The 24877-nt window shown below is 45.9% G+C and overlaps 1 protein-coding gene across 3 annotated transcripts; it reads left to right on the top strand.

Moving 5' to 3' along the window:
- Position 1: 1 nt before the first annotated feature.
- On the top strand, positions 2-24875 carry LOC309518198 (transient receptor potential cation channel subfamily M member 1-like; the record flags this gene model as incomplete). Of its 3 annotated transcripts, XM_082198072.1 has the most annotated exons (13): positions 2-138; positions 1707-1920; positions 3325-3449; positions 7249-7420; positions 10005-10179; positions 13295-13418; positions 15186-15258; positions 16473-16573; positions 17154-17327; positions 18695-18829; positions 19661-19711; positions 23265-23405; positions 24207-24875. In XM_082198072.1, the coding sequence occupies exons 1-13, from the start codon at positions 136-138 to the stop codon at positions 24369-24371; spliced, it is 1653 nt and encodes a 550-aa protein (XP_082054198.1). In that variant the 5' UTR covers positions 2-135. The 3 variants fall into 3 exon arrangements, 2 of the variants coding, with proteins under 2 accessions (XP_082054198.1, XP_082054199.1); XR_014213385.1 differs by lacking the exon at positions 24207-24875 and having other exon boundaries at positions 19661-20810; positions 20843-23400; XM_082198073.1 differs by lacking the exons at positions 13295-13418; positions 15186-15258; positions 16473-16573; ... (3 more) ...; positions 23265-23405; positions 24207-24875 and having other exon boundaries at positions 10005-10183.
- Between the last annotated feature and the right edge of the window lie 2 nt (positions 24876-24877).

The raw sequence follows: 24877 nt of genomic DNA, 5'->3' as shown, positions 1-24877 counted from the left end.
AAGAATGAAGAAGATGCAACGAAGCAGGTGGATACTCAGCCTGAGAAGTGGTTTGTCAGTAAGCACACCCAGGCACTCCCAACTGATGCCTATGGAAATCTTGAGTTCCAAGGTGGAGGCCACACCAACAAGTCCATGGTATGTGGTGACCTCTATTTCACCAATAGAGACAATATAGCCCAGTGAAGAGAGGGGTAGATTTCCGAAGCCTGGCAAGGGGAATGTCCTTAGAGTGGCTGGAGAAACCCAGCCAGATAGGCAGTGTATAAAAAATAAATAGATAGATGATATTATTATTATTATTATTATTATTATTATTATTATTATTATTAGACAATGACCAGATTCCAGTTTTTGTTTAAAGTGAGTTTGGGAAAGTGGATTCTTCCTTTGGCAACTAGACCACATTGAGGGAAGCCCAAAATCTTAAGACTGCTGACATTGGTGAAGCAGTGAAGATAAGAGTTGCAAGTGAGGAGGCTTCCCAGGAAGCAAGGATAGGGGAATCCTCCATATAGCAAATGGAGGGGAAAGGGTCGATTAACCCCTTCTTCCTTACACCTGGATTTAGAGATGCGTTTTTGCTGTTGTTACAGCTATCAGTTGTATCATCAAAAGTGGCACAGTCCTGTCCCCCACAGTCCACCTTTTGTTTAGACTGGGCAAAGACACCTTGTGTCTTTGGAAGGGAGCTGAGCTCCTCCCCCTCTTACTCTTGAAACATTAGCTTGGTCTTTTACGGTGCCACAAGACGCCTTGTTACTTATGTTGCATTACTGATTTTCAAGCCTGTCTTTGCTACCTTTGCTGTGTCCCTCTGATTCGCCTGCGCATGTGCAGAGTAGCAGTATCTTAGAATGATCATGGAATCGTAGAACTGGAAGGAACCCCAGGGGTCATCTAGTCTAGCCCCCTGCAATGCCAGAATCTCAGCTAAAACCTATCATGAAACTCTGCATTGCGTTATGCTCAGGGCCATCAAATAAAAAAGAACAGCAGTAGATTTAGGATAGACAATAGAAAATATTTATTCATACAACACATACTTTCCTTTCTGCGAGGCACAGTGCTGCTGGCCAGTGACTCTGATGGCTTTAAAAGGGAACTGAGTGATCGATCAATAGCTGTTAGTTGCATTAGCTGGCAAAACCTCCCTATTCAGAGGGAGTGTACCTCCAAATGCTAGGTGTTGGGGAGAAACATCAGGAGAGGGCCATTGCCTTGTGGATTTGCTTTGTGTTCACCTGCTTGACCATTATGGGAAGCTAAACTTGGTGAACTTTGGATCTGATTGAGGAGCATCTGATACATATATGCTGCTTAATCAACAAAACCCTCTAAGTGGTTTACATAAAACGACATGAAATATTCTTTTAAGATACTATTAAAATCACAGCTCAGAAAACAAATATACATAACATTTATCAAAACATAAGTAAAACCAGCAGTTTTGCAACAAATATACATAATAAAACTACATATCTGGCCAAGAAGTTTTTAGCAGGCACCGAAAGCAAGACAGCAAAGGCACCTGCCTAATATCAGTGGACAGGGCATTCCAGAATTGACAGTGTTGCCACACTGAAGGATAAATTTCTTGCAGACGTTAAGTGGCACTTACAAAGAGCAGGCATGGATGGGGTAAAGAGATCCTTTAAGTAAGCTGATCCCAGCTGCTAAGTTGTTTGTGTCCACCTGCCTTGCAGTACATCCGAGTGTCATATGACACAAAGCCAGACTCGCTGCTCCACCTGATGGTGAAAGACTGGCAGCTGGAACTCCCCAAGCTCCTAATATCCATCCACGGGGGACTGCAGAACTTCGAGCTGCAACCCAAGCTGAAGCAAGTCTTTGGGAAGGGCCTCATCAAGGCCGCCATGACCACAGGGGCTTGGATCTTCACCGGGGGAGTCAGTACAGGTAAGAAGTGCACTCTTGGCCTGCTTATTTATATGCTGACCTTTGGCTGATGAAAACTATGTTTTCTTGCCGGGGTGCAGGAGAGAGATGAGCAGGGATTTAATCCAAGGGGCTGTAACTGTGTCATTTTCACGCAGAATGAATTAACTGTGCGGTGTGCTGTGTGCTCTTAAGAACAATGCAGCCTTCCATCCCCTTTCCTCTCCTCCCTTGGCCCACAGGAGCCTTGCCAGAGAGCTGTATGTAAAGGTAAAGGTACCCCTGCCCATACGGGCCAGTCGTGTCCGACTCTAGGGTTGTGCGCTCATCTCACTTAAGAGGCCAGGGACCAGCGCTGTCCGGAGACACTTCCGGGTCACGTGGCCAGCGTGACGAAGCTGCTCTGGCGAGCCAGCACCAGCGCAGCACACGGAAACGCCGTTTACCTTCCCACTATAAAGCAGTACCTATTTATCTACTTGCACTTAAGAGTGCTTTCGAACTGCTAGGTTGGCAGGCGCTGGGACAGACCCTGAGATCGGCAAGTCCTAGGCACTGAGGTTTTATCCACAGCGCCACCCGCGTCCCTAGAGAGCTGTATAAATTCCCGTTTAAGAACCCTGTCTGTTTCCAACAGCCGGTAGTCAAGGTTCAACAGACAACACAGTAACAAGAGATTTTTATACCATTTTCAGTTTTGTGTGGGACACCTCATAGAACAAAACGAAATGATGACATCCTGTCCTTTTTTATATTAAACCTTTGTCCATGTGGATCTTCTTATTGCCAACTTTTGAGTTTTAAAATACTAAACCACCTCAAAACAGACTGAGTCAGGGCAAAAAGTGGAGTGTCACATACAAAGGTGGAAGAAAAGTCATAAACTTGCAGATTATGTGAAGAACCTGGCCAGTGGAACCCAGACCGCCGACACTGGTTGCTTGATAAGGCAGGGTTTATTGTGCTCCTGTGCATGCATGTGAAAGAGGGAGGCTGGGAGGGTGACTGTGAGAACACACTTTTAATGAGCTGTGACTCTGGCATGCCCATCCATGCACACAACTGAAATGGAATGGGACTTAGTCCCAGTTAATAAGTTCCATCACTTTCATTGGGAATAAGTCAAGACTCACTTTTGCTGGGTGGAGGCTTAAAGTGCTCAATTCTTTCTAAAGATTTGGTGCATTTAAAACCTTTTAAGCAACCTTCCTGAAAACACTGAAGAACATGGTTCCGGTAAAGTAAAGGCCCAGGTTTATGTGTCTCTTCCATTAAAGCAGATTCATAGCAAGTGCTCACTGGAGTATCCTAATAAATGAGAAATGAAGGGGGTGTTTTTACTGGAGAAGGCTCTTTCTGTCTCCCTCTGTGATGTATGCAGCTGCCCCCCAGGGAAGACTCTAACAGACTCGATCCCTCCTGTAGGTGTCATTCGCCACGTTGGAGATGCCTTGAAAGATCACTCTTCCAAGTCCAGAGGACGCATCTGTGCCATAGGAATTGCTCCGTGGGGCATTGTGGAAAACAAGGAGGATCTGATTGGGAAAGATGTAAGTTCCCACACATTCTGTGGATTTTTGCCAGATTCTCTTGCTCTCGCTGCCTTTGATTTGCTGGGATCCCTTGATTCTTATCAGCAAATCAGACAAAGCATTAAAGGGTTGCTTGTGCCGCCTTATGCAGCGCTGCATCCAAAGGTCAGGGCAGGAGTTTTGAAGGAAGGGGGAGGATGGTGGTTGCCACTTTTTGTGCATTCTTTTGTCAACCATGTTACAGGCAGAAATCAACAGACCATATGCAGACCATGTCCAGTCATTTAAGAGGAGGCAATCTTCCCAGAGCTTTGGAGGCCCTTCTCACAGGCCACATTCACACAATACATGTAAAGCACTGAAGTTTATTACGGGTGCTAAGAGTTGTTAGGGGACCCCCACCCATTCCCCTCTAGAGAACTCCAGTTCCCAAAGTTCCCTGGGAAAAGGGGTTGACTGTTAAATCGTTCGTTTTCTCTTTGCCTTTAGCCACATTTAGCTCAGGCTGAATGCAGTGCTAAATAATAATAATTATTATTATTATTATTATTATTATTATTATTATTATTATTATTATTTATTTTATGTATACCCTGCTCATCTGACTAGGTTTCCCCAGCAATTCTTGGGCAGCTTACAGCATACATAAAAAGATAGTAAAACATCAAACATTAGAAACTTCCCGATACAGTGTGGCCTTCAGGTGTCTTCTAAAATCTGTGGAGTTCTTTATTTCCTTGACACCTGAAGGGTGTTCCACAGGGAGGGTGCCACTACTGAGAAGGCCTTCTGCCTGGTTTCCTGTAACTTCGCTTCTCGCAGGAAGGGAACCAGCAGAAGACCCTCGGTGGAAGACCTCAATGACCGATGATAATCTCTTAGCATGAGGGGGAGGGCCCAACTTTTTCTAGCCCAAGGGCAAGATTTTGTTCTGTGCAGCCTTCCAAGGGCCAGCTGCCAGCAGTGGTCAGGGCCAAGTGCGAAAGTGAGCAGAGCAGCTACTGTGAATTTTGCCTTTGTGCAGCAAGCTGTTTTCTACACAGTCTTGCAGATCCCTCTTTATCCTCCAGGCAGGCGAGAAGCATCGTCCTTCCAGCCAGCTGCAAAGCAGGACTGGTGTTGGGCGTGGCCTCAGAGCCTGGAGAGAGCCCCCCCCCAAGTCAAGCAGAGGCGCTGGGGGGGGGAGCCCTGCATTTGGCCCCAAGGTCTAAGGATTCCCAGCCCTGGTTTAGTGTTACATGAATGACATATCCTCCAAGTATCTCGATTTTCCAGGGACAGTCCCAGAATTACAAAAGCTACCCCGGCTTTTGATTTGATCCCATTTCCTCCACTAGTGCCACCGCCACCAAGCTCCGGGAGGACAAGGAGCCGGCACTTCTCTGGAGCGACTGGGGGGGGGCAGCTGCCAGGGAGGGAGCAGCCTGTGGCCTCTCCAGGGCTGCTGCCAGTCTCCTCCCTTGGGCAGCTCATAGAGGAGGAAGAGAAGCCGCCAGCCCAGAGGCCCAGCCCCATGCGACGTGCCAGCTCTGAGGGGCAGGGGCCCCCTGGGCAGGAAACAAGGAGGAGCAGAGCACAAGGGGTCTTGTTGTTGTTTTTAATGCTTTGTGCAGCCGCATTTAATATTGCCCCTTTCTAACATTTATTTATTGGTGTGTGCTTTTCTTTTTGTAAATCTACCAAAGAAAAAAATAAAAGAAAACCAGGATTAAGGGGTTTTCTCAGGATGGTGGCGGGTGGGTGTGCTGTGTCCTGTTGCTGAGAGGGGTGGGGGTGGAAATGCTCTGTAGGGAGCCGGGACAAAAATGGGAGATCAAGGAGGATCGGCTGGGGGGGGGAGTGAGAAATGTCTCTATTTTCATCTGAGGAATGAATGAGGGTATGGAACGAGCCCCAGCTGCCCAGCTCCCCACTCCTCAAGGGAGGGCTCAGGCGTTTCCACTTGCAATCAAATGCGTGGATCAGAATATGGCTTATAATTCAGATTTTGCACATCTCTGGACAGTGTTCTTGTCTCTAAACATATAAAAATGCAATTTGAAACACATCTTTAAAGTTTAATCTGTTTTTAAAGAAATGTTTATTTTGAAAGGAAATAAATATTCCAAAGTATGTGGTGTATGAATATGCAAATATTCATGGAAGTTTGAGGAGGGGTGGGGATGCAGATTAATTCGGCAGTGGGACAGAATAGGTTTATGCTCAAACACATGCAACAATGACATTATGCACTGTCAAATCCACATTTAAAGTAACCACAGTTTCCCTGAATTTTTCAGACATAAACGGGACACTGCTTAGTATGAAAGCAATCTGCTCCTTGCCGCTGTGCCAGAGGAGCAGGGCAGGTGCAAGTCTGAGTATGGCTGGATTTCATTCATCTAGTGCTTTAGTATTAGGTCTCTTGTGTGCAGAAAAAAGCAGAATACAAATATTAGTATCGGTAAATCTTAGTGTTTGGAGTCTTGTGGCTTGGATAGCTGGGATAGAAGAGGAAAATTCAACAGCTGCATTTTTCTTATGACTGTATGACAAGCTGCAGCTAGCAAACGTCTGCCTCCAACTTCACTCTTCCCCTTTGCACCCCAGACAGAATGAAGAGCTACCCAGTGGCTGACAGCTACAGTCGTACCTTGGAAGCTGAACGGAATCCGTTCCGAAAGTCCGTTCTACTTCCAAAACGTTCAACTTCCAAGGCGCAGCTTCTGATTGGCTGCAGGAGCTTCCTGAGCTCAGTCGGTAACCACAGAAGCCCCATCAGACATTCAGCTTCCAAAAGAATGTTCGCAAACCAGAACACTCTCTTCTGGGTTTGCAGTGTTTTGGAATCCAAATGTTCGACTGCTAAGGTGTTCATCAACCAAGGTACGACTGTATACAGTCATACCTCGGGTTAAAGACACTTCGGGTTAAATCTTTTCAGGTTGCGTCCCGCAGCAACTCAGAAGTAATAGAACGGGTTATGTCCGGGTTTCGCCGCATGCGCAGACTCTCAAAATGCCGTCACGCGCATGTGCAAAAGCGGCAAATCGCGACCCGGGCAGACGCAGGTTGTGTTCTGCTCAGGTTGCAAACGGGGCTCCAGAATGGATCTCGTTGGCAACAGAGGTACCACTGTGTTCATCTGGGCCACTGAGATTGCTATTTACTACTCCAAAGACAGGAGCCTTTTATACTAAGCTGTCTTTCACTTTCTGAACGTGGCTTTACTGGAAATAGTGTCCAGAGGGGAGGTCCACATTGTAAACAGTTTTATACCAACTTAGCTTTATATCAGTGTTGGCTGAGCAGTGAGATCCTTAGCTTCAACTTTACCTCACACACCCACAAATAAGAAGATAATAATGCTGGCCTACTTTGCAAGTGAGGAAGGGCTGCTGACATAATGTACATGAAATGCTTCAAACCCTCTTTAAAGTGCCATGAAAATGCCAAGCAATTCAGAGCCCGTGTGGAAGAGTGTTTAGTGTGTTAGATATGGGGAGGCAGCCTAATCTACTTCAAAAGAAGAAAGAAAATAGAAGAATGGGGGTGTTGTGTGATGGCCGAGAACTTTACAGGGCAAAAAACAAGTAAATGAATAACTGCCATGGTTTGCCTCCCCAAAGGATTCTGGGAATTCTAGTTTGGCAAGGTTTTTGAGAGATCTCTAGCTCCCTGATTACAGTTCCCAAAGATTCCTGAAGGAGATGAAATTACTGTTTAAGCTAGTTGAAGTCCAATATTTCCAGAATCCAGATGCAAGTGCAAATATGACCCAGTTTTTATTTGTTTCTATTTTCTTTTTAAATTAAAAATGTCCTTTTCTTTTTGACAGGTGACAAGAGTTTACCAAACCATGTCAAACCCACTAAGCAAACTCTCTGTGCTCAACAGTTCCCATACGCACTTCATCCTGGCCGACAATGGCACCTTTGGCAAATACGGGGCAGAAGTGAAACTGAGGCGCCAGCTGGAGAAGCACATCTCACTCCAAAAGATCAACACACGTAAGTTGACCAGAGATATATAGCTCATTCACAAAACAGTCACTGCTGAGTGCAGAATAACCTCATGGGTATAACTCTGAGGGGCCTTCTGGCGGTTCCCTCGCTGCAAAGAAGTGAGGTTACAGGGAACCAGGCAGAGGGCCTTCCCGGTAGTGGCACCTGCCCTGTGGAACGCCCTCCCATCAGATGCCAAAGAAATAAACAACTATCTAACTTTTAGAAGACAGCCCTGTTTAGGGAAGCTTTTAATACTGGATGAGTCATTGTATTTCAATATTCTGCTGGAAGCCGCCCAGAGTGGCTGGGCAAACCCAACCAGATGGATGGGGTATAAATAAAAATTATTATTATTATTATTATTATTATGGATGGACCATTGGCCTGATACAGCAGGGCTCCTCTTATCATTCTTATGCCAGCTGGTGAGAGTGCCTCTGAGCATGCCCAGAGTGTCCCTGGAGACTAAGTAAGCGCAGTTTTCCTCCACCTTTCTGACCCAGTACAGGTTACATCCAGCTGATTGCTGAGTGATCATGACACACATCAGTTCCTAGGGGACTTGGTTCTGGCATCCTTTGCCCTACTTGGCCCAAAAGCCAAGGTGGGACTTTCACCCTTTTTTCCACCCACCTGCTGCCACAAACTCATAACTACATTTTAGCTGTAGATCCCCTTTTTGCAGAACAGGAGTCATAACTGCCCCTTTCTAGGGGTCAGACAAGGTGTGGCATTAGAGGTGTCTAAATAAATTTCGGTCGTCTTTTGATTTACAAAGAGTAGCTGCTGAAAGTAGCCAAGCTGTGGGCTCCTCTGGATGACAAATTTTTTGAGTATTCAAAGCTTGTACAGAGGTTAGACCATGTCTAATCTTGAATGAGCATTCGTTCTGATGTATTTCAATCTCTCCTGCACTTGGAGGGTCAACTCTTTTCATGCAGTTCATTTTCCTGATTAAAATCATTGGCAATTAAAGAAACAAATGGACTGCCTGTTTGATGGAGTGAATGGACTGCCTGTTTGATGGAGCTCAGCAGTGGAAGCGGGATATTGGTGACCTGCCTCATGAACCACTTCTGTGCGCATAGGGTCCATTAAAGTACCCAGGGGGTCGGAGTTCCTTATCTGAAGGCTACAAAGTCTGACCTTTTGAGCCCCACAATCTTCCAAGCTCCCCTGTAATTCTGCTTAGTTAGGGCCGGCCCTATCATTAGACAGAATGAAGTGTCCACCTCAGGCAGCAGATGGTAGCCCTTCCAGAGCCCTTCTCTTGGAAGGCAGAGCTGTATATGGCACATGGCCTGTCTCTGGTCTGCTATACTAAGCTGCCACCTCAAAGTGCAATACAGGATGCAAGATTCAGCTGCCACTCCAGCTGACTTCTATATGTGGAATGGAGAGAGAGAGAGAACAAACATACCATCTTGCCTTTCACCTCAGGCAGCAAAATGCTTGGCCCATGGATGAGGCATGGGGAGCCTGTGACACTCTAGGGTCACAATACCACTATAAATAGCCCCCCAAAGAATTAAGGAAGTCATTCTTTGTTATGGGTGCTGAGAGTTGTTAGGAGACCCCTATTCCCCTCACAGAGCTACAATTTCCAGAGTTCACTGGGAAGAGGGATTGGTTGTTAAATTGCTCTTGGAATTATAGCTCTCAGCACCCTTAACAAGCTACAGTTCCCAGGATTCTTTGAGGGAAGCCACAGCAGTTTAAAGTGGTAGTGAAGTGCTGTAGAGGTGTGGTGCGAATGTGGCCTGGGTTTTGTTGGACTCTGATCAGCCAGTACGGCCAGGAGTCAGGAATGATGGCAACTGGAATCCCATAGCTTCTGGAGGGCCACTGGGTTTCTCACCCCTCCCTAGAGAGACGTCTAAATTAAGGGAATTGCTGGTTTGGAAGTAGGGATGTGGTGCTCAAAGTGTTCTCTCCCCCATTTGTCTAATGTGCATTAAAAAGAGAATGTGGGTTTTCTTCTGCTTTTTTTGTTGTTCAGCTTTTACTACATCTTGAGAGTAATCTCCTTATAACTCTGCCTGACCCCCAGCATTTTGAATTTAAGCACCTACTTCCTGAGGACATATCATGCCAAGTGCAAGATCATTATTTTTCTACTTTTAGTCCTCCAACTTCCTGACATGTGACCAAGTCTGCCTGGATCCTGTGACCTATGGGCTTCCCTTTGTCATCCTATGCCTGGAGATCACAGTGAGGCAGGGACAGCAAAGGGGTGCTCAGCTGTCGTCTCTAACGCCGACCGACCATTATTTGCATCCTAACAATAAACAGCTGGTAGTGCTCCTTAGGAGAGCCTTTAGACGTCTGTCACTTTGCAGGCAGCATGTCTACACAACAAACACATGCCATTTCTATGCCACTGTAACTGCTGTGCCCTCTGTTGAGTTTTACGAGCAGGTTCTGCTGTTCCTCAAAAGTACTGTGCAGTTTCACAGATTATTCAGCAGCTTCTCCTTGTCTTATGCCCTGCTATTTGTACAGCATCCTGCTTCATTGAGAACTTGAAGTTTCCACTCTTTCAAAACATTCACTTGGTGTTTAATGGCCTGCTTGGTTTGTCCTCCAGGGCTGGGGCAGGGGGTCCCTGTGGTTGGACTGATAGTCGAAGGTGGTCCCAATGTGATATCCATCGTCTTGGAATGCCTGCGTGAAGAGCCGCCACTTCCTGTTGTGATCTGTGATGGCAGCGGACGAGCGTCAGACATCTTATCATTTGCACACAAGTACTCAGAAGAAGGAGGGTAAGAATAACTGACATGTTAGAATTGGTGTAATGTAGTGGTTAGGAGACTGAATCCCTATTCACACATAGTGCCAAAGCATGCTGTGACCAGTTACACAAAGAATGTTGTGCCTGTGCACACTCTCCTTCCTCTTGCTTACCTTATTTCCATGTTCTGGAGAAACCACAATTTGCCATTGTCCCGGTGCATTGTCCCGGTGCCATGAGTTTGAGTGCCCCTGCTCCCCCAGCACATGCCAGAGGAGATGGGAAGCATCCTGGTTTAACCTAACCACAGTTTGCTGCTACATACAAACTTGGACAAATTATGTTTAGTTTCAGCTTTAAACTTTATTGAAACAAGCCATGGCTAAACCATGATTTCTGATCTTGAATTGTTTTGATGAACCACAGTCTAAAAGAAACCACCGTTTCAGATTTGGAGATAACAACACATCACAGTGAGCTTAAACAGGGAAGTGGACACTTCCAATCTCTTCCTTGTGTCTGGACTGGATGAGGAGAGGGGAGGGGAGCTGAGAGTACTGAAGTTAGAGGCTTGTTCCTCATATGGAGCTAAACGGTGGGTTTAGTGTAACATCCAAACCAGACTTATGTTCAAACAAATCAAATAATGCATGTGAAGACTAGGAGAGGAGGGAGTGCACAATGGAAGTCTTATTTGCATGGTGCAAAACCTGAGCTGTTGACCAAGGTTCCAATATTGTCTCCTCTATGAACTTGCTGGAGGACTTTCTGTCAGGGGTGAGAAACTTCAGGCTTAGGGGCTGAATGTGGCTCTCCAAGCCTCTCTACCCAGCCCTTGTGACCTTCCCCAAGCTAAGACCCCTCCCCAGACCACACCCCTCACTAGCCCTGCTTCACACCCTTCACAAGTGTTTTTGCCTGGCTGGAATGCATCCTTCAGCTGCAATAATTCCTTGTGTGGATGGAGTAATGAAACCTCTGGCTTTTGCATGGCTGGGGTGTTGCCTACTCTGCATCTGTTGCTCTGCCCAGTTTTGCTGCTGGACATGCCCAGCACAGCTAACGTGGTGTTGGACTAAGAACTGGGAGACCTGGGTTCAAATCCTCACTCAGCCATGAAGCTCACTGGGTGACCTTGGGCCAATTGCTGCCTCTCAGTCTAACCACCTCACAGGGCTGTTGTGGAGATTAAATAAGGAGGGAGAGAACAATGTACAGCCCCTTGGAGAAAAAAGGTAGGCTATACATGCAATAAATAAATAAATGTGGCATCCAGAAAGTTGCCTGCAAGGGAATGCAGCCCTCAGACTCCAAAGAGTTCCCTCCCCCTGCTTTTTAGGCACTGCTCGGTTTCAGTCCTTTGTCCTCAAAGGAACAATCATTACAGCCTGTAGGCCAGATCCAATGTTAGTTTTGCTCACAGTAGAGCCACTGAAATGAATGAGCACAACTATCTTTTAATGGGCCTACTCAGAGTAGGACTACCTTAGATACAACCCTTAATTCACAGGGTGGTTGCAAGGATAACCAAAATAATGTATGCAGGGAGCTTTGAAAACCCTCAGGTATTATATAAATGCTAAGTATTACATTATTTAGATGTATTAATAAAAATGGGAACTTCTTCAGTATGCTCCAGAGCAGATGTTCCATTTTGAAATGTATTACTCACCAGCTTAATTTTCACAATTTCACCCCCACCACTTTTTTTTAGAGAAAACCAAAGGCCTCTTCTCCCTGAGTTAACCTCAGAAGCTTCCTGCTGATCTGGTATCTCTGTGCTGGATCTCTCAGGCCCTGTCAGGCAAAGCCCAGGATCTGATAAAGGTTCTCAGGCTAAACAGCTTCCCTGATACCAGGGGCCTTTGGGGAGCTCTCTCACCTCATTCTGATTAGAGAGCAGAGTTTCCCGAAACTCAGCAGACCCAGAGTCTGAGTGAATTGCCTGCTGGCCAAATTGAAATAAGAGGGAATTGGCCAAGGTTAGAGGGCTCTCATCACAGTGTGCTCAGGGAGGAGTGAGATAGCTTTTGAAGTCGTTTTCAGCCACATCTGATGTACTAGGACCTGTTTTTATGAACTAGCAAAATACCTGGCAGTGTGGTATAGTCGGACATAGATCTGGAAGACGAGGGCTCACAACTCCCACTTGGCCAGAAAGCTCACTGGCTGACCTTGGACCAGTCACTGCCTCTCAGCCTAGCATACCTTGCAGGGCTGTTGTGGGGAAGAACCATGTATGCTGCCTTGAGCAGCTTGGAGGAAAAGGTGGCGTATAAATGCAATCAGTCAATCAATAAGAAATAAAGAGAGTAATTCTTAAATACATTGTTGTTGTTGTTGTTTAGTCGTGTCCTACTCTTCATGACCCCCTGGACCAGAGCACGCCAGGCACTTCTGTCTTCCACTGCCTCCCGCAGTTTGGTCAGACTCATGCTGGTAGCTTCCAGAACATTGTCCAACCATCTCGTCCTCTGTTGTCCCCTTCTCCTTGTGCCCTCCATCTTTCCCAACATCAGGGTCTTTTCCAGGGAGTCTTCTCTTCTCATGAGGTGGCCAAAGTACTGGAGCCTCAGCTTCAGGATCTGTCCTTCCAGTGAGCACTCAGGGCTGATTTCCTTAAGAATGGAGAGGTTTGATCTTCTTGCAGTCCATGGGACTCTCAAGAGTCTCCTCCAGCATTATAATTCAAAAGCATCAATTCTTCGGCGATCAGCCTTCTTTATGGTCCAGCTCTCAATTCCATACATCACTACTGGGAAAACCATAGCTTTTACTATACGGACCTTTGCTGGCAAGGTGATGTCTCTGCTTTTTAAGATACTGTCTAGGTTTGTATTCTTAAATACATACTTGGGTTAAAAGTGGGTCCTGGGTCTTTAAAAAGTTGAAGACTACTGTTCTAATTTGAGGGAATTTGTCATGCACATGACGTGGCTTTACACCGTATGCTCAGACAAATAAAGATTAAACAGAATTAGTTAAACTGGTTAAAATTATATAATGAAGACTTACTCTGAGGAGAGCAACACAGGTTTGTACTCCAAGGGTTGTTTTCTGAAAACCAAACAAACAAATCCATTTGCCTTCATTTCTGAAGTCCAAGCATGAAAATATTTGTTTTCTGTTTTGTCTCTTGACTTTAGCATCATAAGTGAGTCTCTGAGGGACCAGCTGCTTGTCACCATTCAGAAAACCTTTAACTACAGCAGGAACCAAGCTCACCAGCTGTTTGTTATTCTCATGGAGTGCATGAAAAAGAAAGAACTTGTAAGCATCTTACACTTCACTTGCAAAACCAATTGAGTATCAGGGCCAAACATAGCATGGGGGACACTTCTCAAATGAGAGGCCCTGGGCACATTCTTTTTCAAGCAAAAGCAGCCAGAACCAGATCAAGGCCACTGCTGCACAGCGGGAGGAGAGAGCAAACCCTTTCCTCCCTGAGCCAGCTTCCTGCTGAAAAATCACACACCACGCGGTGGTGGAGGAGGAGGAGGAGGAGGAGGAGGAGGAGGAGGAGGAGGAGGAACACTCGTGATGGAAGCCACAGCCGGGGCAAAAGGTTGACAGGCACCTCCCAAAGCCTGACCCACCTTCCTCACTCGCAGCCTCCAACCCTCACTTCTCGTTTGGACCCAAGAGTGAGATCTGAGGAGTTCCAGGGATAGGCAATGTGGTGCCCACCGTATGTTGTTGGGCTACAGCTCCCAAAATCCCCGATCATTGGTTTTGATGGCTAGGGCTAATGGGAGCAGGAGTTCAACGTTGTTATCTTTAAAATTGATTTGTTGCTCAATAATGATTTGGGACATCAGAGAGCCACTGCTGATCAGTGTGGGCAATATTGCCCTGGATCAGCCTTCCCCAACCTGGTGCCTTCTAAATATTTGAACTATGATTAGAACTATGGACTAGAAAGACAAATGGGAATATGTTACTTAGCCTGATCCCATTTGCATCCATGTTGGAGTAACACTGGTAGGGAAAAACCCCTCTTCCACATTAACTGGATTTAAGTCAATACCATTCTTTGGCTAATCAGCATTTTAGGACTTTGCCACCCCTTTAGATATTTAGCCAGTCACGTGGCACCACCATCTGGGCTAGTAGGGAAGCCCTTCTGATTACATAATCTGTCCATCAAGCTTCTTAAAGGCCTCCATCAACAAATGACTTTTTTCGCATCTCCCTCCTCACAAAATAAAGTAAGCAAATTACAGAATGTACATTTTCCAGCAATAGCAATTAGAGGACATTTCCTCTTTTATTTATTTGTTTTTGACAAGAAGTTAGGAGACAAATTTGATCAGATTAAATATAAATCCCAGTGTTCCAGTCTGAGGATAAATTGTCTCCCTCTCCATCTCTCCTGTGCCAATTGAATGATACTCTTTATGGCTTTGCAGACCTCTCCGTGGACCAGAGCAGCATATTATTTAAAAACCAAGGCCATAATCCATGGCTGAGTGGCACAGCAGCCTATAAGGCAGCCTTATTCTACCTGACTATGCTGATTGGGGCTGATGGGAGTTGTAGTCCAGAACATTTGGAGGGCACGAGTTTAGCGAAGGAGAAAGGCTCAGGGCAGACATGATGGCAAAGTCCCGCTTGAACCAATCCTGCTGATACTCAACTTCACCCCACCATTTTAGTTCCTGCCAATGCTTCTGCCGTGCAACACAGCTGTGTTGTGCAAGAGGCATGCTCAGAATCCTTGGAAGCCCTTCCCTGTGTCCTGTCTCCATCTGAGGCCTGGCAGATGGGCACGCATGATGACATGGCTTTCTTGGTGGCCAGACCTCATCTACAGAACACCATGTCCTGGGAAGCCTGCCTAGGGCAATGCTTGCCTGACTTCCTGAGCATGACCAAAATTTGACTTTTGGGGACTGCTTTGGGAGATATTGTGTTCAGTTGTTCGGAGCATCACTGATACATGCAAGCAGTAGAGCTACACAGAAGAGCAGAGCTGCACCAGAGGGATATGGAGGTGTTGTGCTTACACTTTCCCTTCACTTTTTGCTGAACTTTTAGATCACCGTGTTCCGCATGGGCTCTGAGGGGCAGCAGGATATTGAGATGTCCATCTTAACAGCTCTACTTAAAGGTGAGCTATCCAAGCAACAATGTGGAAAACTGATGAAATATATCACCTCCATTTGCATATCCAGCTAGCAAACCAACTGACTCATGAATCTCTAGGTTAATTATGTACCAAATGTTAAATGTTTATTTGGGCTCACTTAGAATATAGAGAAGCACAGCATATAGAGGTTACATCTGCTACTGAATTTTCCCTTACATTCTTTTCCCTGAATTTTTCCTTCTACCCTGGGATCATATGTGCTAGAAGATAATTGTTTTTCTTTTAATGCAACACAATAAATTACATTGATGGCCACTTGTGCTAAATGTTTAAAAACTGATGGGAGGAGAAGTATGCTAATGAAGTTTTTTGATAATCTAATATGACTCAGGACATGGAAGAAAAGAGGAGCCCTTCTTTGGTTTTAAAATTTGAACATGTTTGACTCTTGGCCTGTTCCACCTTCTGCAAATGGTTTACGCTGAATACAGAGTCGGCACAACCAGTCACGTTGACTTTCTTCATCATCTGTGGTCTGCTCCACGCAGCAGCACTTGAACCAGCCATCTCCTACACAAAGGCCACTAGGTGGCCTGTAGTAGCAGTGATCTGATTTGCTGTGACCAAACAAGAGAACAGTGATATATGTGACAGCCTATGTCTTCCTCAGTCACCCTGCCTTTCAACTGTAAGAAAGCCACAATAGATCACAGTGCTGCACGGTGAGAAGTATTTCAGCAGCTTATGCAAAAGTTCAGAGGACAGTTCTAAAACGTTTTCAGTTTCAACTCAGTTCTTTGGATCCAAGCTGTTGTTTTTGACAGCAGCTGCTACAGTCACCCAGAGGCCTCTGAACACTTCAGAAGCTCCTGGATGAGTAAGACATTAATGTTGCAAGCATGTGTGCCTCCCTACATTCATACCTTCTGTGTCAGACGTGCATAGCAAGCCTACCAGTGGAGACAGAGGAGATACGCAGTTCCCCACCAATTCTGTATTTGCAGTTCACTCAGTTTGCCAAAGATAGGAAAAAGACATATCTCATTCTTGCCTCCCAGCTGAAGCTGTTTTTTCTTGTAGCTTTTGAAACTAACAATTTGATATATTTCTTGAGGGAGAAAATACTTCCATCGTAGTGAGTAGGACTGGAGTCCTGATTTGCTTGCTTGCTTATTTAATTGGCAGAAAGCTGAGATTCTATACACTGAGTGGTAAAAACTTGCTTGTTTGCTTAGGTACGAATGCATCTGCCCCAGATCAGCTGAGCTTAGCACTGGCCTGGAACCGTGTGGATATTGCGCGCAGTCAAATCTTCGTCTTTGGGCATCATTGGCCGGTAAATCTTTGCATAGAGAGGTTATTTGTTCTTTAAATAAAATAAAATGTCACCACACTCCCACTTCTAGGTTGGACAGCTATATGATGCTCTACATCAGGGATGACTGGGCAATTAGCAGTAGATCAGCATGGATTTCAGTAGCAAGTAAAGCTGTATCAGGGTGGAGAGAATCCTTGCAATTGCAGGGTTTGCATGCTAATTGCTTCTTTCTCAGCCCCAGTGCTCCTCAACTGTAAAGTGTAAACTGTAAAGTGTAAACTCAGTGCTCCTCAACTGTAACTGTAAAGTATCAGGAACACAGGAAGCTGTCTTCTACTGAGCCAGGCCATTGGTCCATCTAGCTTAGTGTTGTCCCCCAGAGTTTTGGGCAGAGGACATTCCTAGCCCAACCTGGAGATGCCAGGATTGAACCTGGGGCTTTTTTCAGCCCCTTCCATCAGTCTTTCACCTGGTCTACTGGCCAGTTTTTTGTTAGAATCCCTGATGCAGACTGAAATGTTGATTGGTATATGCATAGGCAGGGACATATGGGGCTCAGCAGCCCCTGAACCTCCATTTTGTGTCCTGTGAACTGCAGCCATTGGGAAGCCTTGCAGTTACGGATGGGACAGCCCCAGAAAAGGAGAAGAAATCTCCGGCACCTCAAGCAAAAGCAGCAAGAGGGAAAGGAAAAGGCAAAAAGAAAGGTGGGAAACAAAAAGAAGAACCGGAAGAAGAAACAGATCCAAGGAAACTTGAGCTACTGAACTGGGTGAGCTTAAAAATGGCATTGCCCTTCCATTGCTCTGAACGCCAATTGTCTTCACCGGTTCATTTACATAGGTGAGAAGTTAATAAAGAGATGAGGTCTGGCTCATGCTTGTGGGAGACCTTGTGTGCTTCAAGCATGCAGGGGATGGGCAGGGACTGCTGCCAGGCAGGGGCGGGGGAAGGAGGTGCGGTGGGGGCAAGCCACCCCAGGTGTCACCGCTGAGGGGGCACTCACTGCAGGGCCTGTAGCATGCCTGCAGGCTCCACGCTGCCCCAAACTGTCCGCCCACCCAGTGGCGTCGCAATGGGGGACGGGGGTGGTGTGCTCCCAGTGCCAAATCTCCAGGGGTGACAAGGCAGCGCCCCACTGCGACGGCGCGAGCAGCCATCATGCCATCACTGTCACCGCAAATGGAGGATCCTCTACATGACGTGCACCCAGGGGTGGGGCATCAGTATGTAGCATGCATGTGCAGCGTCGCTACACACGACTCATGCGCCGTACATAGCAAAGCCGCACAAGCACGCTACGTAGCAGTTTGCCAGTGGCGCGGTGTTGGGATCCTCTGCTTGCAGCTGAAGCTGCTTGTAGTGGATCCTCCATTCACAGCTGCAGCCGCGAGCAGAGGATCCCAGCACTGTGCCACCGGCAAACCACGTACGTAGTGACACCCCACCCCCAAGTGCACGTCATGTTTGCCGGTCCGGGTGCCCAAGCAGCTTCCTCCGCCACTGCGCCCGCTGCCTCCCCCTCAACTGTAAGGCAGCTGAGTAGGAGGAGGCAGGCAGACTCCTTGGAGGCCCCGCGGAGCATCCTGCCCTGGCTCGCCCTACCCCCGCAGGTGGCTGGCTCCACCCCTGGGCGCAGGGCATACACACCACCCCAGGTGCCCGGTCAGCTTGCTCCGCTGCTGCTGCCAGGCAGCACTTATCTGAGGACACTGTTAGTGAGAATCATCATCTTCACATGGGGACTGTCACTGTATGACTTGTACAGTCATTCACAGCAGCCCCCATGCGCTCCTGGTGCATGCACTAGGAAGTGGGGAACCACATGCAAATCTGTGCTCAATGTGAAATAAATGTAATGTGTAATGAAATAGACCACAGGCAGTGTTATTTTTCTGGGGAAAGAGGTGCCAGAACTCACCACAAACCCTTGTTATCTTAGAATGGCAATGGCAGCCACCTGAGAGGTGCCTGAACTGAGTTCTGGTGAGTTCCAGCTGAAAAAAGTTCTGACCACAAACGATGGTGACACCTCCCAAACACCAGCCTTTGACAAAGCAGGTCTTCCAACATGGTATCTTCACACTGTTTCTATATATTTGGAATTTCAATTCATAGTGCATTCCATCTTCTCTGTAGGTAAATTCCCTGGAGCAAGCAATGCTCGATGCGCTTGTGCTGGATCGGGTGGACTTTGTGAAGCTACTGATTGAAAACGGCGTCAGCATGCAGCGCTTCCTCACCATCCCACGACTGGAAGAGCTTTACAACACTGTGAGTGAACTTTCTAGGAGCCCTTCCAAAACATAAAGGGGGCGGGTGTGCTCTTAATGCTACGGCATTTTGAGATGATATGCGCACAGAGGTGGGAGTGCACAACTCCCATTGGTTGTGCTGCTCTGATCCTAAGAGGCACCAGTTGTCTTGGCAGATCTGTATTGATTCTGTATGCCTCTGACTGTCATAGACTAAACTGTTCAGACCCTAGTGAGGTTGACAGATCTTGAAGAGGAGGTGCTAGGCTAGCAGGTGTGGAAGGATCAGGGCCTTGGAAACAAAGGGCTGTATCCAATGTCATACTAAGTTAAAGTCACTTAGCAGTATGCTTGTTCCACTAGCAAAATGCTTTGCTCCCTTGGAATGTTGTGCAAGAGAAAGCACAAGCAGGTTGCTGGTAGCTTTGTTGCACAAATCTGTTGTGCAACAAGTTTCCACTAGTGCAACTGTTCCATTTGTTTCTTCTGTTGCTCTACATTAAAACTCGCCCATCCACTAGTGCAAGAGGACTTGTGGTAGTGGACAGAGAGTGTGGGATGCAGCCCCACTTTTGGAGGAAAGAAGTAAAAAGCAGGAGAAGGAGTTTGAGAGAGGGAAAGTATGAAAGGGAATGGGCAGCAATGAGAGGTGGACGTGGTCAGGAGCTGGTACAGTTCCCATATTGGTGCAAATGGGCCTTCACCAGCCTGGGACCCACCAGATGTTTTGAACTACAACTCCCATCTGCCCCACCAGCACAGGCTGGTGTAAATAAGAGAATGCTTTTTATTAAACCATTCCCATATTAAATATCCTCCTGACAGTGCCTGGCCATGTTGTCTTTTTCAGAGACTGGGTCCACCAAATACCCTTCATCTGCTTGTCAGAGATGTAAAAAAGGTATGGCAAAAATGTTTTCAGACTGGGAATGGAAGCAGAGATGAGCAAATTGTTTTTTCACACTCATCTCAATTGTACAAGTCAACAGGAAAATCATTTGTTATTTGATGGTGTGTCACATGTGGTCTCCAAAACATTTCTTCAAAAATTGCATGTTTTCTGTAATGATAAAGTGAGCTTCTTGCATATGTAGCTATTTGGAAGTGTCATTGCAAAAATATGGAATGATTAGAAAGGAGGATCTAAGGGAAACAAGGGTAAAATTTGGGAAGGGGGTAAAATGGGGGGGGGGTGAAATCATTCTGCATTTTCCCAAGAGTAGGGAGCTCCTATTTGTCTGACACATGAAGTAGACATATGTGTCAAACCCATTGGGCCCACAAAATACTACTTAGGGAGAGAAGAATCTGTCAAAGACAGTTTCTCTGTGTTTCTCACATTTCCAGTCTGTGTTCACTTCTCCACAATTCCACAGCAGTTTTGATGGTGGGGGATCCCAATCCTCATGAAAATTCATCAGCATTTAAGCTTGGATTTCTCTTAATAAATTTCTGTATGCAGTTTTAACTAATACACACATTTTGAAAGCAATTTTCCTTAATAAAATGCATCTTTTATATGTTATTATCACCAATATGTGCATTTCTGTGCACACTTTCCTTCATACGTATACATTTTTGTGCACATTACTTGGTTGGAGAACTGCATCACAAAAATTGGGGAACTACAAGTTACAAAGGATAGCTGGGATTCAGTCCATGCAATGGTTCTTGCAGTGTGAATTAGGTTATAATGTTTTATTTATTCTTTAGGACTACTTTCGTTATGTTGTAGTTATGAATTTTTTCATGCTGTAAGCCGCCCTGAGCATGCTTTGAACTCTGGAAAGGCAGCATTCAAATGAAATGATATATGTAAAACCATAAAAGAGTCACATAAGGGTTAAGTAACAAAGTCCAAGGCTTGAAAGAAAATAGTTGTGAATAAAAGTTGTCTTCTACTTATATGGCTTTTAAAAGTGATAAGACACATTCATGAAGAATGGAAGTCTTAAAAAGCTTTCTGTTAGCGATGATAACTAATGTGTGGGAAAGCCTGCGTTCAATGGCAGGAGACTTCTGAAGGGAAGAGCAAGGGGAGAGGATGGCCTCCCTGCTGGTGAGCCCCCAGAGGCAATGGGCTGGTTGCTACTGAAAACAGAAAGTGAGACTACCCTGGCCTCTGGTCTGATCCAGCAGAAGGGCTCATATGTTCTTTGGAGAGAAGGGAGACTAGCAAATAAGAAAGGACACCTTGCATTCATGGGGGTCTGGGTCACAGCTGGTCACATTCATGGTGTACTGGGTGCATGTTGTGAACTCATATCTCATGTTCCATGGCTACCATTTTTCAATGTCATTAACACATTGTTGTATGTTTCTCCATCTCTCTCTCTCTCTCTCTCCCCTCCATTGCATTCCCATGGCTCATTCTCATTCAGCGGCAAACTGGGGGATTTGGCTGGGTTAACATGGAGGTGAATGGCTTAGAGTGCTTCATTTTCATCTTAGTTAGCTATTGTCCCATGTTTTTGTAGACTAGACCTCATTGCGCATACTCTGGCACATAAAAGACAACCAGCTTAAATAAGGAGGCATTGTGTTCAGATCAGAGATTCAGGATGCATGCCAGATTTTTAAATGTAACCATCCAGTCTTCAGCAATATGACAGAGGAGGTTATACAACCTACCGTACTTGTTTACCAAATCAGGGCTGCAGATTAATCAAAAGCTTGTTTGGCATCGAGATGCTGCGAATTGTTATGAACATGAGTTTGCTTAATAGCACCAGGTGGTCAGAATTCTCTGTACCAAAGGGCCGTCCTGATACCTTTTGTGTGTCTCTGAAGAGCAGAAGTTGGGGAGAAGGGGACAGAGGAGGCATCTCCTGCCCAAACTGAGATGGGGAGCACTGTCTTCTCCCAAATTGTGGGAAGGGAATCCTTTTTCTCACTCTCCCTAACCATTAAAAAGCAGTGGGTCCCAGTTTGAGAATCCTGAGCCACAACATCCTGATGGGCTATTCACTCAGCAGTTCTTCGAAGAGATACGTTGCTGCAGTGGAGTGAATGGATGGGGATCAAAGGTGCTGGGAGGGAGGCTCTCTGTGTTGCCTGCAGCAGCTGTCAGAACCAAGAACACCCAGAGATGTGTTCAGGCATCTGCAGGCTTGTGAAGCTCATTCACAAGCAGCTGCATAGGCCAACACTGAAGCTAGTGACAGGAGAGGCCGGCTGCAATGTTTTGATAGGCACTCAACCTGGTTTTCCTGCTTGCTGTCCCAACTGTGTCCTGTAACAGCAGCTGACTACAGCACACACTCCTGCTCACACCATCACTGTGCTACTGGAAAGATCAAGGTCACAGATCCCAGTCGTGCTTTTACACAGCTCCTGCTCATTTCAGTGAGGGTTTTTCCAGGACAGCTTCCCATGAATGTGTTGATCCTTTCTCCCCCCCCCCCCCATCTGAGAGGCTGGTACAAATGTAATATCAACCAAGGGGAGGGGGGGCTTCCCTCTGCTGCATTATTGAAAGAACTTTGAACTGCCCTTAAGAAAATTGAATTCTTGAATGGATAAAAGCTTCAAATAGGCAAAAGCTGATCAGATTAGGTGGAAGATGTAAAGCCTAGTCAAAATACAGCCATTTCTAATGCTTTCAAAGATGCCATTTCATAGAAATAAAAAACAATAGTTTGCTACAGGGGGAGCCATCCGGGAGATTCCCTCTCTGGTGAATCAGTCCTAGGGCGAGAATGAAATTCTTGGTTAGCGAGAATTCTTGGTTAGCGAGAATTGACAGCAAAGGATTTTGCAAAGCAAAACATTTGTGATATTCCCTCCATTTTTAATTATTCTTTAAAATTGATAAGAAATGGGAGTTAGTCTGAGAGCCTCCTAGTCATACCCTGGTGTAGTTCTGTTTCAGTTTAACAGAGTGAATACAGACAACAATTTATTGTGTCAATTTACCATGGTGCATATATCCATGCAGGATCCTGCTTGTCTGCCCATCCCCAGAATAAGCAAATGAGCGCTCACATCTTCCTTTGTGGGCACCCTTTGCAGGGCCATGCACATCACCTCGGCCCGCATGGGAGCCACCAGCTGGTTGGGCTGGCCTGTCTCCCTGTGCTAGTCATTGGAGGTAACAGCAAAACTTTAAGCCAGTTCAATCAGATGTCAGTCCTTCTAATTCAGAAGTCATTTCTGCTTAGGCATACATTTAACCCCACTGAGTTTAATGGGAACTACTTCCAGAGAAGTGTGTATAGGATTGTAGCATTAATCTACCATATATTTTGGAAAGATGTTTGTGTGCATTTGGATACCTCTTGAAATATCATAACCACATTTTGCATGATGGATCCTGAGATTAAAGAGCAGATTTTTGTCTATGCTTGGGTACAATTAGACACTGTAAATCTCATAACTGTGTGTCAGATTGTGTCCTAAATATATACCCTCGTGCTTACATTTTGCTTCAAAACAATTATTTGGGGGTTTTCTAGGGAAATCTGCCACCAGATTACCACATCAGCCTCATTGACATTGGCCTGGTCCTTGAATATCTCATGGGAGGGGCATATCGTTGCAACTATACACGAAAGAGCTTCCGAACCCTGTACAACAATTTATTTGGGCCAAAGAGGGTAAGAATCTGTCACAAGATTGGTGTCTGTTTTCTCCTTCTGTTTGATCTCTGCATGCGCAGCAAGCACTGAATTTGGCCTGATCCCATCTTTAGCATTCTTCTATGAAACTAGATCAGATTTATTAGAAAAGAGGTACATGTTCCATTGGACTGGAAGGAAGGAAGGAAGGAAGGAAGGAAGGAAGGAAGGAAGGAAGGAAGGTGTTTGCAACTGAAAAAAGAAAATGAAGTGTGACACAGGTTGATGGTTGGGTGCAGGCTAAGACTGGCCTGCCTTTGTCGAAACCCCTTTAAGGAAGGGGGAAGGAGGCGTGTCTTGTGTTGTGAGTCCATGGATTACATGGACCTTAAGTCTGACCCAGCAAATTCCTTTGTTCTTAAGAGCAAAGGACCATAGCTCAGTTGCACAGCTCATTAGTAAAGCACATGCTTTGCATGCAAATGATCCCAGCTTCAATTCCTGGCAGCATCTCCAGGTCCAGGGGGATCTAAGACTCCCCCCTCCCCCCCCCCATAGTGCAGGGGTAGAGAACATCTTTCAGCCTGAGTTCTACAGTCTCTTCTGGAGCCGCATGCCAGTGTGCTAAATCTTGAGGTGGAGCGGGGGGCGGGGGGGGGCAGGGTGGATATCATTGTAATGGAGAAGGAGGAAGCTAGCATGGCGGCCTATGTCTGCTAACCAATAGCATGAAAAATAGGCTTTCTCTGAAACATGCAGCAGTATCTGCAATCTAGAAGATGGACAAAAATAACATTTCTTCACAAACTAAAAGTTTCATTTCTTTTTTGAAACATGCAGCCTAAAGCTCTCAAGCTTCTAGGGATGGAGGTAAGTCTTTTTTGTTTTTTTGTCACACAAGTTTCTTCTCTAATTAGGGGCAGAGGGAGTAAATTTTTCATATGGTATGTTTGGGCAAGACCCAAACCAATGGATTCAAATGACAAGAAAGGAGATACTGACTAAACATCAGAAAGAACTTTCGGATGGTAAGAGCTGCTTGAGAGTTTTAAAGCAGAGGTGAAGCGGCCCCCTCCAGGGGTTCTTGAACTGTTATTTCTGCATTGCAGGGGGTTGGACTAGATGACCCTTGGCATCCCTTTCAACTCTCAAGTTCTTTGATTCTCAAAAACCACTACCTTCTTTTTGGATCATCTCATTTTGCTTCCAAGTTTATCGGCACGCAGCAACTTGTGTTCAAGCTGTATGCTTTTAGGTGCAGTAGAGAAAATCCATATAGACTGCTGGAATCACATATAGATGGATTACCTCATTTGGTCTGATTCTTCCAGGACAGAGCAATGGATGCATACCTGCAGTGAGTGCCCTGGTAGCAGCTGTTCCACATGTGCGCTGCACCTATTGCATTTGGAAGGGAGCAGCTGTTTGCGTGCGTCCCCCCAACTTCATCCCGTTATGATCCTCTTAAATAACACATAGGTTTTCTGGAAACCTCAGACCAACCCATGCTT

The sequence above is a fragment of the Podarcis vaucheri genome (assembly GCF_965113315.1).
Source record: "Podarcis vaucheri genome assembly, chromosome: 14".
Lineage (NCBI taxonomy): Eukaryota > Metazoa > Chordata > Lepidosauria > Squamata > Lacertidae > Podarcis > Podarcis vaucheri.
The sequence above is the reverse complement of the archived record's forward strand: the minus strand, read 5'-3'. Positions and strand labels throughout refer to the sequence as shown.